At 32.5% G+C, this 16,813-nt stretch overlaps 2 protein-coding genes across 3 annotated transcripts; one reads left to right on the plus strand and one right to left on the minus strand.

Annotated features, from left to right (window-relative positions):
• Positions 1 to 459: 459 nt before the first annotated feature.
• On the minus strand, positions 460 to 1,475 carry LOC148205476 (uncharacterized). Its single transcript, XM_088104591.1, has 3 exons — positions 1,026 to 1,475; positions 752 to 943; positions 460 to 624 (listed from the first exon to the last, which is right to left on the minus strand). The coding sequence occupies exons 1-3, from the start codon at positions 1,473 to 1,475 to the stop codon at positions 460 to 462; spliced, it is 807 nt and encodes a 268-aa protein (XP_087960717.1).
• A 6,744-nt stretch (positions 1,476 to 8,219) lies between these two features.
• On the plus strand, positions 8,220 to 14,891 carry LOC124846382 (putative magnesium transporter NIPA6). Of its 2 annotated transcripts, none has more exons than XM_047323625.2 (10): positions 8,220 to 8,753; positions 8,862 to 8,918; positions 8,997 to 9,087; positions 9,449 to 9,609; positions 9,888 to 10,015; positions 10,166 to 10,303; positions 12,336 to 12,428; positions 12,531 to 12,648; positions 14,354 to 14,508; positions 14,669 to 14,891. In XM_047323625.2, the coding sequence occupies exons 1-9, from the start codon at positions 8,633 to 8,635 to the stop codon at positions 14,485 to 14,487; spliced, it is 1,041 nt and encodes a 346-aa protein (XP_047179581.1). In that variant the 5' UTR covers positions 8,220 to 8,632; the 3' UTR covers positions 14,488 to 14,508; positions 14,669 to 14,891. The 2 variants fall into 2 exon arrangements, with proteins under 2 accessions (XP_047179581.1, XP_087959448.1); XM_088103322.1 differs by having other exon boundaries at positions 8,222 to 8,749.
• The last annotated feature ends 1,922 nt before the right edge of the window (positions 14,892 to 16,813 follow it).

Raw genomic sequence — 16,813 nt, forward strand, 5'->3', positions numbered from 1 at the left:
ATTAAATTAAACGCTAAAAATATTATTACATACTATATATTAACTAATAAATAACAAATAACAAAATACTTTAAAATTTAAATAACAATTACAAAATATCAAAAGGTAAAAAATATTAACACGTAAGACAAAATTAAAAATTAAAATATAAGAAAAATATTATGAACTAAATACTAAATAAAAAAACAAAAAGTTATTAAAATTTAAATACAACTTAAAAACATAAACATGTATAAAAGTAAACTGATTAATACAAAATGGTGATGTCGGTTAAGGATGTTCGAATATTTATACTACGAAAACCAAATTAAAATAACGAATATTTATAAACTACTTACAATGAAAGAATGAATATAAACTAGATACAACGAAAGAATGGATATGAGCTACTTACAATGAAAGAATGAATATAAACTGCTTAGAATTGAAAATTTGAATTAATACATCACAAACTTTATTTCAAAAGTCTTCGAGATCTGTATAAGTCGTACTAATTTCCATTAACTCAACAAATGATTGCATCCTATGTGTATAAAATGAAGACCATGCTCGCGCCTCTGGATAACAATGAGTTGAGGAAATGATGTCCACCATGGGTAATGGACAACCATCTTCTAAGTGAACCTGCAAAGTTAATATTAGTTAATGAATCATAATGGGTAATGGGCAACCATTTTATAAGTGAACCTGTAAAGTTGATATTAGTAAATGAATCATAATTGGTAATGGCACAAAAAAAATGGAACTTTACCTGTACGAAATGACATCCATTAATGAATCCAATGCATATCAATCGATGTTGTGTCATATTTGTAGGCAGTGAACTGCGTAGTGGGAATATGGTAAAATTCTGACCATAGGACAAACAGACTAAGATGACATTGTATCGATTTGCAATGGCATACCCAATGTCCGGTATCGTCATCCACTTCATACGATTAACCTGTAAGACATGAAGTTAAGTATTTATGCAAACAAATAGAGAACATATAATAAGTAATCTTTTTGAGCTAAAAAACAAATACTTGTGATTGATCGTGGACAATCAAGGATTGTCGTAGTTCTTCATATCGATCGTCGCTTCCCACTAATGTTGTGTATTCATCACGCCATAGAGTAAGTTCTTCAAGGAGGTCATGTCGGATAATTGGCCATGCCTCTTCACCTAGGCCCAACAAAGCAGCAATGCATCGATAACCGCAATGACCATCGGCTACAACATCGACAACATCGAGAATGTATGGATGACATATCGGATGGAACTGATCTAACATCGGTACTCGCATTCGTGGAACTTGTTTAGCCCTAGATTTGACTTGTGATTTCCGTGATGAAGGCTCTGTCATCAAATGGAAAGTGTCAACGTCCTCAAAATATGATAGGTCACGTTTCGTAAACCTTTCATGACGTGCAAGTTTAGTCTTTTGTGCACGTTTTGTTTTCACTCTATGCGAATGAGGTACCACAGATGTCATTTTTGGGCAAGCAAATTTCACTAGGTTCTACTTAATGTTAACCTTTTCTCCAATTTCAACCTTCTTTAATTGTTCCTGAACCATATAAAGTTCACAGTCAATGATAAAGTTTAAAAAGCCATTCAATTGACACAATACTTGAAAAGCTACATTGAGTCCACTGATAATGTTGTTGTTGATGGGATCACACAAATATTACTAAACTATACCAACTTTAGTATCGCTAATATAGTAGCCAACAAAATAAAAACGACAAATTCAACCATAAGTCGTCTCCCAATAAACACAAAGTTAATTATTACCAAATTAGGTATTATAAAAACTATACAAAACGGTTAGTGAAATAATAAATAAGATAAAGATGAAGAAAAGACTATAGAACGAACTATAAAAAAAAACAATGATAAAGAAAATAGGTTGATTTCACTGTTTTCTCAAAATATGAATCATCATTTCTTATTATCTTAGATTTTGAAATTTATCAATGTAAATTAATTTGTTTGCATTCTCAATCTTAACCTGGGTACAATCTCAATTTAATATTACTATGCATAATCATGTCTATTTTTTTTATTTCTTAAATCAAGTAACAAGCTAATTAACCAAAGTAAATACTTGATTAATTCTTGTTAAAGCTTTCACCTTTAATCAATTTACATTCTCAATTATTGGTAAAACTCAATCAATCACATAAAAGTTTCTAACTTTAATCAAAGTAACTTCTCGATTAAAGATAAAAACCCTTAGACTCTTATGATTGTTATGTTATGTAGATTTAAATCATGCTAAATTGCTGTAATGTAAAAATCATTACTTTTACTTGACTAAGAAGAAGAAAAAAACAAAAGATAAAAATAAATTACAACAACAATCAAAAGAATTAACAAATTTATTCATCTAACTTGAAAATCCAGTTAAGAAATTACTGTAGAATCAACCCCAAAGGCTTAGCACTCCATGGAATGTTGAAATAACATGAAAATAGAAGAAGAAAGGGTGGAGAACAAGAGAGAAGAGAGGGTGGACGAAATTTAAAGCCCCCAAAGTGTTCCTAAGCTCCCTAATTTATTTCCCCAAGGCTCTTTATATAGAAATTGGATTGGGCTTTGTTTCAGGCTATTGTATTGTTGTAATCTGCTTTATCATAATGTAATCTCCTCCAATTATCTTCTATATAATTGAATATCTTCAAAATATATTTGATTATTGTGGAGATCTAAAAATATTTGACAAGATATATGCTAGATTAAAAAAGATTGGGTAAATATCTTTTGATATTTATTAATATACTTAAATGAGGAAATTATTTAACAATATCAAATAAAATATCACAAGTATTTGTTTTTTAGCTCAAAAAGATTACTTATTATATGTTCTCTATTTGTTTGCATAAATACTTAACTTCATGTCTTACAGGTTAATCGTATGAAGTGGATGACGATACCGGACATTGGGTATGCCATTGCAAATCGATACAATGTCATCTTAGTCTGTTTGTCCTATGGTCAGAATTTTACCATATTCCCACTACGCAGTTCACCGCCTACAGATATGACACAACATCGATTGATATGGATTCATTAATGGATGTCATTTCGTACAGGTAAAGTTCCAATTTTTTTGTGCCATTACCAATTATGATTCATTTACTAATATCAACTTTGCAGGTTCACTTATAAAATGGTTGCCCATTACCCATTATGATTCATTAACTAATATTAACTTTGCAGGTTCACTTAGAAGACGGTTGTCCATTACCCATGGTGGACATCGTTTCCTCAACTCATTGTTATCCAGAGGCGCGAGTATGGTCTTCATTTTATACACATAGGATGCAATCATTTGTTGAGTTAATGAAAATTAGTACTACTTATATAGATCTCAAAGACTTTTGAAATAAAGTTTGTGATGTATTAATTCAAATTTTCAATTCTAAGCAGTTTATATTCATTCTTTCATTGTAAGTAGCTCATATCCATTCTTTCGTTGTATCTAGTTTATATTCAGTCTTTCATTGTAAATAGTTTATAAATATTCGTTATTTTAATTTGATTTTCGTAGTATAAATATTCGAACATCCTTAACCGACATCACCATTTTGTATTAATCAGTTTACTTTTATACATGTTTATGTTTTTAAGTTGTATTTAAATTTTAATAACTTTTTGTTTTTTTATTTAGTATTTAGTTCATAATATTTTTCTTATATTTTAATTTTTAATTTTGTCTTACGTGTTAATATTTTTTACCTTTTGATATTTTGTAATTGTTATTTAAATTTTAAAGTATTTTGTTATTTGTTATTTATTAGTTAATACGTAGTATGTAATAATATTTTTAGCGTTTAATTTAATTTAGAATATATTAAATTTTTTAATCACAATATAATTGATATTAAGTTTTGTTGTTTTTTATTTAGATTTGACGTTATGTCTTGTTTATAATTTTTTATTTAATTTATGATATGTGTATTTTTTATTTATTATATAATGTTTAATATGTTATGTGGTTTTTATTTATCTCCTTCATTACTTGTTGGATATCTGTATAAAAAAAATCTGCGAATTTTTTTCAATCCACGGATACCCGTTTTTCAAAAATATGTGTATTACCAAGCTCAAATTCTAGTCCAAGACTCTATTCTCCTTTCTTATTCAGAACTCACAAATCCTAGGGTCTTCAGTTCAAAGAAAGCAATCGTCTCATCCTCCACTCGCATTAGTCAACTGCCCTCTGTCCATCTAGCAGCGTCGCGTCCTCCTCCGGCCAGTCGAGACCGTCACCAACATCGCCGCTTGCGTCGGTCGTAGTGGCTCACTCCTTCGTTCTCCCATTCGCGCGCGCAAGAGAAGCTTCGCTGCTCCATGGAACGTCCTTCCACCAGCACGATCCAAGCTGGTCATCCTTCGCCAACCAACATTCGACACACCATGTCGTTACCTCTCGCCGTGAATGGCGACATTGACGGTGGAGCCGTTTACCTAGGGTTGAACTTCATTTTCTTCTCTTCTTCTATGACGACAATGTTAATGAAAGGAGAGTGTATGAAAAAAAAAAGTGAGATTTAGAGTTTGATGACAGCCTGAGGCCAAATGAGAAGGAATGAGACAACTCCTTTTTCCTTAATCTCATTTGAAGAATAAAACCCTAAAATGGGATTTGGGTTTTGACCCATTTTTACAGAAGATTGAACTACCCATTTTCACGTTAGAAAAAAAAAAAACTAATGAAATAAAATTGTAATTTCATTTTTTAAACGGATAACAAATACGGTATGAATAATGATGTCTGAATCCAATTCGTTAACAAGTGAATATTAAAATATTTGTAACGGATTTTATATGGAAATACGAGTGTTTTTGCCATATATGAAAAAGGGTTAAATATGTTTTTAGTCCCTAAACTATTGGTCGTTTCTGGTTTTCGTCCCTCTTTCAAAGTAAGGTACAATTTGGTCCTCATTCTTTTCGAAACGTTCGTTTTAGTCCTCGGAATTTTGGTTTTAGTCCTCATTTGTTGCTAAATGAGGACCAAATTTTTAAACAGTGTTTAGTTTTCGAGGACTAAAACGAACGTTTCGAAAAGAATGAAGACCAAATTGTACCTTACTTTGAAAGAGGGACGAAAACCAGAAACGACCAATAGTTTAGGGACTAAAAACATATTTAACCCTATGAAAAATGAATATAATATAAGTTATTTGAAAAAGAAAATTGTGCATTTATCAAATTGAAAACTTCGTATTTTCCTTGTGATATTATCATGAAATTAAAAATGAGAGTCAAATAAAAACTTTGAATTAATTGTACTACTGAATACTAACTCTCTGGACGAGAAATACAATTGTGTGTTCTTCCATCGTGCGAGAAAAAAAATATTTTTTAATACAAATATTTTCTTTTATGCTCACTTTCATTTCTTCTTTTACCACAAATTATTTTAAGCACAAGTAAAATAAAAGTCTACTTGAGTTTTTATTCTTAATTACTAAACTGTCTTTTTATTATTTTAATTTGTTTTGATGCAAAGAGACGTCGAAAACCATTTCTAGACCTATATTCAGACATCAACATTTTACGCCCAAATTGGACCAACCATAAGCGAAAAACAAAAACAATAACTTACCTTGATTGCTTTCACCTGTCTTTCACACCCAACGTTTCTTTCACGACCACCGCAAGGAACACCGCAACGCCCACCTTGATAGAATGACTCCAGTATAATGTTTCGAGTACAATGGTTGGAGTAAACCTAGTTTTCCCCAACTGAAAAAAAATAAGTTATGAACTCTAATTGCTAATCTGATTTCATAAACCTCACGTGTCAATGACTTAATCTCATCAATATGAAAGTGTGGCAGAGAATAAACTCATACCTAGCATCAGACGTGGGCTGGCCGTTAATCACGTCAAAATAAAGTTAACGCCATCCAAAATTAGGGACCATTTATAACAGTTTCAAAACTACGACTAAAATGAACAAAACTTTCGAGTAGGGACTAAACCCAAAATTATGTGATAGTTAAGGAACTAAAAACATATTTAAACCTTCATATTATAAACTCTAGGTTTAATACCCAATTTTGTCCCTAGTTTGGTTCGAAAATCTCAATTTAGTCCCTCTTTATAAAACTAATTGTAATGGATCCTTACTTGTAATTATGTGAGTCAAATTAGTCCCTTCCGTTAAATATAGGCAAACGGAGTTAATGGGCTGATAATGTGGCAGTAGTCACTGGTTAGGTGTCTAACACGTAATTGTGTGGGTGCTTACGTGGTGTTAGGGCAGCTGATTTTAAAATTGGATTTTAATTAGAAATTTGGTTTATTTAATTGGGTTTATCTACAACACCATCTCCCCAATCTCTCGCCTCCCTCAGCAACAGCGGACAAATCCAAATGCTCAAGCTTCCAACAATTCTCCCCAATCTCTCGCGGAACAACCCCACTGAACTAATTAAACGAAAGATACACCCCTTTTAGCCTCCCAACAAAACCAGGCACAGAATCATTCAATCCATTACCAGCCAAATTCAAAACCTCCAAACTCTCAAGAGACGAAATTGAACCAGGAATCTCCCCCACAATCTTATTAAACCCAAGATTCAAAACCCTCAACTTCCTCAAGCCGTTAATTCTAAACGGAAGATATCCACTTATTAGATTCCCTTCTAAATCGAGAACCTCTAGCTTTTCCAAGCCCCAAATTGCTTCGGGAATTTCCCCCTCCAACGCGTTGAAGGGGAGAGACAAAACCCTAAGCTCCGTGAGCACACTGATGAAATTAAAAGAAGAAACGTTTCCAAAGAGAGAACCTTTACTACCTTCGCACGTTCGCCGAACTCCGAATCCATAAAGAGGGAATTGAGAGAAACCTTTGCACGGGTGAGAGGTTCCGTTGCGGCGGTTGCCGCCGTTTCCGGTGACGTTGACGGCGACCACCCGGGAGTTCGCGTTGCAGAGGACACCAGACCAAGAGCAGTAGCCAGAGTCAGTGCCGGCTGCGGAGGTCCATGTGGAGAGAACGCCGGCGGGGTCGGAAAACGATGCCTTCAGACGAAGGAGAGCAGATTCGTCCGAATCCCCCAATACTGCGTCGCTTGGCGACAAGAACAGAACCACAAAGAAGAGAAACTTCACTATGGAACTCCATTTCATCACTGAACTGCAATGAGAAGAAGAAGAAAACATCTCACAGTGAAAGAAAACCGAATCGCACGGAAAACCCTTTCTTCCCCGTTGTAGGAGTGACGTCGAAGAGAAGAAGAAAGGGTTTTTGAAAACCCTAATCCTGTGATATGGAAGAAAAAAGACGATGGAAAATGATGGGGAAGAAGGAGAAACAAGAATCGGACTCAACAGTGTTCTCTTTGCTGAGGGAGGCGAGAGATTGGGGAGATGGTGTTGTAGATAAACCCAATTAAATAAACCCAATTTCTAATTAAAACCCAATTTTAAAATCAGCTGCCCTAACACCACGTAAGCACTCACACAATTACGTGTTAGACACCTAACCAGTGACTACTGTCACATCATCAGCCCATTAACTCCGTTTGTCTATATTTAACGGAAGGGACTAATTTGAATCACATAATTACAAGTAAGATCCATTACAATTAGTTTTATAAAGGGGGACTAAATTGAGATTTCCCAACCAAACTGGGGACAAAATTGGGTATTAAACCTAAACTCTACTATTTTTTTCAATTTTCTCTCTCATCACATCCGCTTCACTCTTTCTTCAAAAACGTTGAGTTCATTTATTATCTTTTCTCTAATCAAAAGTTACCTCTTAACATAAATTAAGATAATTTGATTTAATTAGATTTTGTTTTAGAGAAAATTTGATTTTCCATAAAATCTTAAAATTTTATTTCTTGATGTGGTTCACATGAAGTGAACATAGGTTTCACATATGAGATTTAAGTCTATTAGATTAATTAATGTCTATATTGCTATTGGTTTGGGAATTAGATACTCTGAGAGTAAGTTATGAATAATTAATGTTTGTTTAACATAATTTACAGTGGAGTTTTTACTGGTTGAGTTTAGAGTACAGTTTTTCTATTTTAACCGGAGTCATTTTGTGGGTTTTTTCAAATTGACTTATTGAATAATTTTATCAATCATTAATTTCGGAAAAAAGACACTTTTTTTTTTTTACTAAAATTGATGTTGTGAACTATTTAGAAAATTTGAATTTGAGGAACTGGGTTGATTGAAACCAAGATCAGAAAGTTGTTGATATTGTATTGGTTTTATGATAGTTTGAGAAATTATATGCAAAATAGATGTTTGAAAAGGAAGGATTTTGAAGACATTGAATATCTCAACAAACAATTTGATTTGAAGTACTATAGAGTGGAAACACATGGAGACGCTAACAAAATAACAACGACCTGTCCAAGATAAGACCAAGGCCGTTCAATTCCACCACTCTCGAATCATTGCTTCCATCCACCTCACAGACAAGAGCGCCACAATTTGATTAAAAAAGGAAAGAATTTTGAAAGAAAAAGAGATTTCTGTTAGTTGCAGCGTTGAGTCCCAAACCGAATCTAGGACGAGAACAACAACTTCTAGGGTTGTCTTTTCAGATAACACAACCACCTCGTTTTCGTCGCCTAATGTAACGCAAAAACAACAACATCATCGTCGATGAGCTCGAGCAATTTCACGGGGTTTGTGTTGGCCGTGGTTTCCAGCGCTTTCATTGGCTCCAGCTTCATCATCAAGAAAAAGGGTCTCCAACTCGCCAGTGCCAATGGCCCACGTGCAAGTCTCTGCTCTCTCCCTCCCAACTACTTTTTTCTAATAAGAAAAATCGTTTTTTTTTTCTGGGAAATAATGTCTCGTACGTGGTCGTGTATTGCGTTGTAATTTGCAGGCGTTGGTGGCTATGGTTACTTGCTTCAACCCCTCTGGTGGGTCGGAATGATTACCAGTACGCAACGTTTTCTCTGATGGGTCGGAATGATTTCCCGAATTTCTGTTACCGATTTTAATACAAAATTGTTTGCAGTGATTGTTGGAGAGATCGCTAATTTTGTAGCTTACATTTACGCCCCTGCTGTGCTTGTTACTCCACTCGGGGCTTTGAGTATAATTGTAAGGTAATATTTGTTATTATTATTATTATCATTATTATTAGCGATGTTATTGGGTTCAGCTATTCACTTCGGGGCCTGGATATCTCCATTCTAAGTTTTAGTCCTTGTGCGAGAAAAATGTAAGTTTTGGTACATATATCAGAAAGCTGTTAGTTTTAATCCCTTTCTTATTCATCGGTGCCAGAGTATTCTTTGGTCCTGGGAAGAGAGACCAAAACTTAGAAAATCATGCATGTCTATAGACTAAAACTGAAGATTTTATGATATAAGAACTAAAACTTAAAATGGAGACAAGTAGAGGAACCTATGAATAGCTTAGCTTTATTATTATTACAGAGCTAAGATTTTATATGGATATGGGCAGTGCCGTCTTAGCTCATTTTCTCTTGAAGGAGAAGCTGCAGAAAATGGACGTGTTGGGGTGTCTTCTATGCATTGTGGGATCCACTGTTGTGGTGCTCCATGCACCTGAAGAGAAGTCTCTTACTTCTGTGCTAGAAATATGGGAATTGGCCACTCAACCTGGTATTCTGTCAAGCTTTCTTTGGTTTTCCATGAAACTCCTTAGGATAAGATTTAGGTTCAGTACTTAAGTATTTTTTGTGGTGGTCTTCAGAGTTGGAGTTTTCCGTTGGTAACCTATGTTTAAACTTCATAAATTATTATACAGATTGTGAGATTACCAAGGAGAAATTATAATTGTGACTGGAGAATAATACTAAAAGCACCTAGAGAACTGTATCTAAGTTTCGTTCAATGGTTAATGAGTTTTTCCTGATTACTGCTTTCTATTTTGGCATCAGCATTCCTCTCGTATACGGCCTCTGCAATTGCGGTGACATTGTTCCTGGTTTTGTATTGTGCTCCCCGCTATGGCCAGACTAATATTTTTGTTTATATTGGAATATGCTCGATAATTGGGTCCCTGACTGTAAGTGACTTACTCGGTTAAGCTCTTCAGTTGTTACTACTTATGTGAAATTTATCATTTTGGATATTTCTGAATGTTTTAATTGTTGACTGATTTGCATACTTAGACCACCTTTTGTTTGATCTTTGTGATAAAAATCTTATTTATCAGGTCATGAGTGTAAAAGCAATTGGCATTGCGATAAAACTTACAATAGAAGGTTCAAACCAGGCTTTCTACTTTCAGACATGGATTTTTCTAATGGTTCTTGTCACCTGCGTCATTGTCCAACTGAATTATCTTAATATGGTCAGTGCCATTTTTTTTTGTGCGCATAATTTTTTGCGTTATGAACTTATGACATTAATTAACTGTTAAAAATATGCGTGCTTATTTCAAATACTTCTTTGGTGCATTCTGTTGCTTTATTCTCTATGCTTTAGACGTATATCATATCCTATTGAAGAACAATATCAGTTAAAAGGAAGTTAGTCTGTTTGTGTTTCTTTGACATAATACAGGATAATAACAGTAGGCATTTATCATTTTTTAATTGTAGCCGCAGTGAGACTCTGATTGCTGAAAACATTTTATTGTTTAATATCCTCTTAATTGTCCTCATTATGGAGGATCACATTCATTTATGCAGACTATTTATAAAGTCTTAATTATAAAAATATTAGTTTTAATATTTTCTTTGACATGATGCATTTGTCTGCATCTTTGTACGTTCTCATCCTCTAATCTAACCAAGACTTTGATGAATTCTAAGACAAGTATCACGGCTGTTTCAAAGTGAGCTTTAGTTATCATCTTCTATCCTATTATTTTGCAATCTTACCTTATATTTTTATATTCAATTTTTTTCCTACCAATTGACTGATTGAAAGTGACAGGTGCATTTTTCGTTGATGTCTAGACTTGTAATTTTGATTGTTGTAATATAATTATTAAATGTAGAAAACCCATCAAAATTTTCCGTCTACTTTCTTAATGTTCTTCCCCTTTTTCCCAGCCTAACTTGCATATTTGGAGGTGCAAATAAATAGTTTGGTTTCTAATCAGTTATCGCCTATATGTTGGCTGTAGTGCAGGTCATAGTGATTCAAATCATGAACTGCCTAGTTAATATTTTATCATAAATAATAAATAACTCATTGAATCATAAAATTTGGGGACACAATGAAAAGAATAACTCCTAATATATAATATGAATGGTATGTGTTGATATTGAACTAGGAAATGACATAAACAGCTTAACCATGAATCTTACAAAACAAAATCACGATCACATGGCATCTGTCAAAGATCAGCACATAAGATAAGCAATGGTATAGCCAAATAAGTAAGCCTTTGATTTAGAAGAATGAAAGTAGAAGGACCAAACAACTAAATAGGATGCATAGAGTGAGTGAGTGACTCTGTGAAGTCCTTTTTCAGGAAAAAGAACACATTAATGAAATGATCAAATAGGGTATGCTTTTTATTGCTCCTTCGATTTCTTTTCATTCAACAGGCTTATTTTACTTTTCAATTTCTTTGACGAAAATAGGTTAACGAAAAGTGCAAAAGGAAAAAATAAAAGAGAAGATTAACATATTAAATTTTTTGGTTTTTATCAGTGATACATCATAACACCAGTTCATGCATGCCTTGCGTGTTTGAAAACTATTTATGGTTTATTACGTGATATGAATGACTTACTAAATTGAATTGAATCACTCAATTACAATAACCATGGTTCATGTAGTTTTCAATTAGGAGCAGAAGCAACTAAGGTTAAGAGAACTTGAGATTAGCTTTGAGTAATTTAAGTACTGAGGTTAAGACTGTGCATATGCCCACACTGCTTATTTTTTTTTTTTAATTTTTATGTTGAGTATTTGAATAAAATTTTGAAGTCCAAAATAATATGAAATTATCTTCCTTTAGAAGAAAAGATCTTGCTCACGTTGCATCGTATCATGTCTATCATCTTATTATATTAGTATGACGAATTATTTTAGGTTGTAGGCTTCGGTCTTACTCTTCGTGGCTTAATGTCCACTTTCTTTTCTTTGATTCACTGACTATAATCATGCTTGTAGTGTGTTCTGTTGCAATTCTTTTAACTCCTTATGTCCATTTTTTTCCCTTAATGAAATCGTGTAATTTTTTAGTGGTTTGAAGGATGTGAAGTCATTTAGAAGTTTGAGATGTATATCCCTTGTCCAAATTGCATCCATGTGATGATTGAGCTTTTATTTACCGGAGTTTTTCTGTTCCTCTTTTTGTCATCATTTCCTTGTAATTTATCCTTCAATCCTGTCTTTTTAATGTACCAACTGTTTAATGGTTGCAGGCATTGGATAATTTTAACACAGCAGTTGTTTCTCCGATCTATTATGCATTGTTCACAGCTTTTACAATATTGGCCAGTGCAATTATGTTCAAGGTTGGTACTTTTCAGAAACAAAGTAATTTTGTGGCTGGAAGGAGACATTTTATGGATCGAGATTTTTTTTATATAATGTTGCCTCTTCTTTTCATATTTTAGGACTATTCTGGTCAAAGTGTAAGCAGCATTGTGTCAGAGCTATGTGGTTTAATCACTATTTTATCTGGAACGACTCTTTTGCACAGTACAAAAGAGCCAGATTCTCCAATCCTTACAGGTAATACTTCTTGCACTTTATGGTGGGGGACTTTGGTGATAAAAACTCTTCTTTATTTTGTGTTGCAATATACATGGTTGTTACGTAATAGGCTAAAACTGAATTCAAATTTAGATAGCTGGGAAGAATTGATTATATTTCAATTCTAAAAGACCTGACAAATATTTGCATGGAAGTGATTCAGCAAATGGAAATGTTTAAGCAGGATGGCATTTATATGATGAAATTAAGAATGACAGAGGTCAATCTGATATCTTAAACTATATAGGAGGGGGGGTTCTGTAGGTTTTACATAGCTTAGAGAAATGCATTTCTTTTTCTGGTTGAAGAATAAACGAAGAATGCATTATTAAAAAGAGGGAAGGGAGAGTACAAGTAGGAAGGGGGTGCGAAATCTTCCAAAGTAGAAGACAATTAGAGAACAGTGGGTCAAAAATACAACTAAGCAGCCGAGTTTCATTGCGTTTGAAGTGTAGAAATTCCTTTTGAAATTGATGTCAACTAGGACCGAAGATAAACCCCGTACTACAGTCATATCATGTGACAAATGTTAGGGCCCAGGAACACCATATAAAGTAATGGACATTTCTCTGTGGTTAAATTCACCAAAGAATTTCGTGAACTGCACACTGGAATCATTATATAGCCTTTGTTCATTCCAAAATATTTAAAAAAGATCACAGCAAAGTACAAGGTAAAAACACATACACAGTGTTTGCAATAAATTTATCACGGTACTGTATTACAAAACAGGCAATTTCCTGTGTAAATGAGGTAACAAAAAGTGTCGAAATATCTTCTGCAGTTTGGGCAAAAACTCAAACTGCGAAGATACTAAAAGGGGACCTTATTGAGTCATGAGAAGTAAGCCTTCGTATAGTTAGATTTACAAGTCTAATAGCTTTAGATGCCCTAATAGTGTACCAAGATAAGCTGAAATACGCTTATAGCTCTATGTGCTGAATGATTGTACATGAAGAAATGGGATAGTTGGTTTATTTGCCTTATTGACTAATCTTGTCATTTATTACTGATGCTATGACCGTATACAACTCAGCATTAAAGAAAACTCTCTGTATAACGTAGCTACCAAAGTCATCTCACAATGATCTTCAATGCAATCAGCCTTATGTAGAATTGAGAGGGGGTTTCCAGGGTATTGTGTGCAGAAAAATTAACTTATACGACAATATATTAATTAAACCAAAGAACTAATCCACTAGTTAGGTTTTGTTAAAAAGTTGACTTTAAGCCTAACTTAATTCTACAAAACTAACTTGTAAGGTAGTTTGCACCTATTTATATACTTTAAATTGGACTTAAAATTTTTATCAGGTTTAATCAATTACACAGTGACAGTGGTATGTGGACAATGAATATTGCTCTCTACTCAATAATTTTATGGGTTTTGCTTACAACTTTTTACTTTACGCACGAGATATCTATTATAAAAGTAAAAGTTAAGTATGTAGAGGTCTATTGAATGCTTACTGTTGTATCAAAGAAAATAAATTTATTAATATCTTGTGCTTGTGTAAGACCTTTCCGTTTTGTACTGCTGAATAATATACCTTTCTTGTATAGAAGGGGTAACGTAACATACTCAACAAGGAAATTATTTGCTACTTTCTAGGTATCTTGAAATGAGGTAACTAATGCTGTTTTCCAGCAGTACATATATTTTCTGATTTTTCTCCATACACAGATTTATACACACCATTGTCTCCGAAAGTGTCATGGTACATCCAAGGCAACGGTGATCCTTGGAAACAGAAGGAGGAGGATGCGCCGCCACCCTTTAATTTGATTACAGTCATACGGCAAGACCATTTCAAGTGACATGTGCCTAAACTGCTAGAGGTAGATTTATCATGTGCAATCCTTCCATTGAGCAAGAGACAGCATCTATATTTTTCATGTTCTTTCAGCTTATTTATATATTAATAAACATGAATGTGCTAGCATTGTGCAGTTTCACTCTGTAATCTCCCACAATATTTGTTTCTCTTACGTTGTGCAGGCAGAGAAAGCTTGTACCATGTTTCCAAGGAGTGAACTATAGTCTAGTTTGCTTCCTTTTTTGTCCCTCCTGTATTTTTCCAATGATTTTGTTCCTTCCACATCAGCCTGTCTTTTCTACTTCTATTTTTTTTTAAATGAAGAATATTTCACTGTTCTGGTGATTAGTAGGCTGAGGAAGCTAATCAATGTATATTGATCAGTGTAGTTTCAACTTTCAACTATTTAGTTCTTGCTTGGACATTATTGGTAGTATATATGCAATATATATAATACATATATATAATTTCTCACTTTAATTTTTTGAAGTAAATGCTATGTTTTGGAAGAGATAATCTTAAAATACACTGATTGTTATATATTAAAAGATTTTTTAATATATTTTAAAATATTAAAATATCATTATATTTTGAAGTGTAGAAGAACAACTCCTAAAATTCAGAGAATTCAAATTCGAACTGGAACTGTGTGATGACAGCTGTCAATTGCATGTAATCCAACGAACAAAAGATGGAAATCTATTTTTTATTTTTTGCTAATTTCATATAATTGCTTTATTGATAATGAGAAAACACAATTTAAGCACTGAATAGATTGTTTTGTCTTTATGATATTTATCATTTAAAGGTTATTATTTATAATTCATTATATTGAAATCACTCAAATAATTATATATTTTTAATTGACTCTACTCAATTTGAAGTGGCAGTCTTTAAGTATGAGTTTGATTTTGAAAACAAAATAACTGTATAAGAAACTAGCAAACAAAATAGTATAATTATTATGAAAAAGACTAAACAGTTTATCAATTCATGTAAACATTTACTAAACATAATTAACAGTACCAAATAAGGCTTTTAACTTTTTGTTTTGCATCCTTTAATTTTACGCAACTTATAATGACAAAATGTTCTTTAAGTTTACGCTTAAGAATCAAGATCTAAGAATATAATAATTATTTAAACACTTCTTTCACCTTCTGAAAAGTTTTTAAAAATAAAATCATAATAAAGTTTTAGTTTCAAAACGAACAATTTTAACCGTTAAGAAGAAATTATATGAATTAAGAACAATCTCAACCGTTAAAAAGAAATTATATGAATTATTAGCCTTCAAAGGTTTTATATTTATAAATATTTTACAATAGCTTCTCCAAAGAAGAGATTAACGTGGCTGATACATGATTTTGAGAAATAAAGGAAAAATAATGGCATAGACGTTGACCAGCATGTGTAGTTATGAGTTTATCTTTAATTATATTTTGTCTTAGGGTTTGTTTATATGTTAATTAGGAATATTCGTGTTTTTGTACTGGTGGAATAACTTCGAACTCACGTAGTGGGATTCCATTTCATCTTCCAAGGAAGATCCAAAAATAAAATAATGTTAAAAGATTATACAATAATGCTACTGCCACCTAAATATTCAGTATTTTGAAATTTCATTACATATTTTGTTTCTTATACGTTTTAATTAGTATACAAATACATATTCATATTAAAATTTGCAGAAAAAAAAGCTATATATGCATTGATATTATAAAATAATTTTATTCCATCATCTATTACCAACTATGATACATGCCATATTTATAATAATTTATTTATTTATTTTAATGTAAAACTATTATACTGTTAATATTAGCATTGATTTTTAAAATAACGCTATCAATGTACTGTATAAAAAACATAATAGAAAATAAACTATTCTTGTCAATAATAATACCTATTATTTTTCTTAATCATTCCTGATTTAAGAAGGAAGCCCCGTTGACTGTGATTTTCAATTCAACATGATTAGTGTATATGTAAAAAAATAATCAAAAAAATTCTAGAAATTTATTTCAGCATGCCACTGCATTTCAATTCATTATAGTCTTATCTACGGAATCGAAGATATTCCAGAAAGTAAATAATAATAAAAAAAAAAGAAATAATGAATGCTGAGAAAATTTGTCTAAAAAACCTTGCATGAGAAAACTTTTAGTAGATATATTCTGGATTCTTACTTTAATATTGTGTATGTGTGGTTAAAAGTAATTAATATGTCAAGAAAATTTTTATATGTCAAGAAAATTCCATTCATAAATACAAAATTTCTTTTAATAGGTTACCTCTTAAAATAGTGAGACTCAATTCTAACACTT

This window comes from Vigna umbellata, chromosome 1 (genome assembly GCF_029865625.1).
Source record: "Vigna umbellata cultivar VRB3 chromosome 1, Vumbellata_1.0, whole genome shotgun sequence".
Taxonomy (NCBI): domain Eukaryota; kingdom Viridiplantae; phylum Streptophyta; class Magnoliopsida; order Fabales; family Fabaceae; genus Vigna; species Vigna umbellata.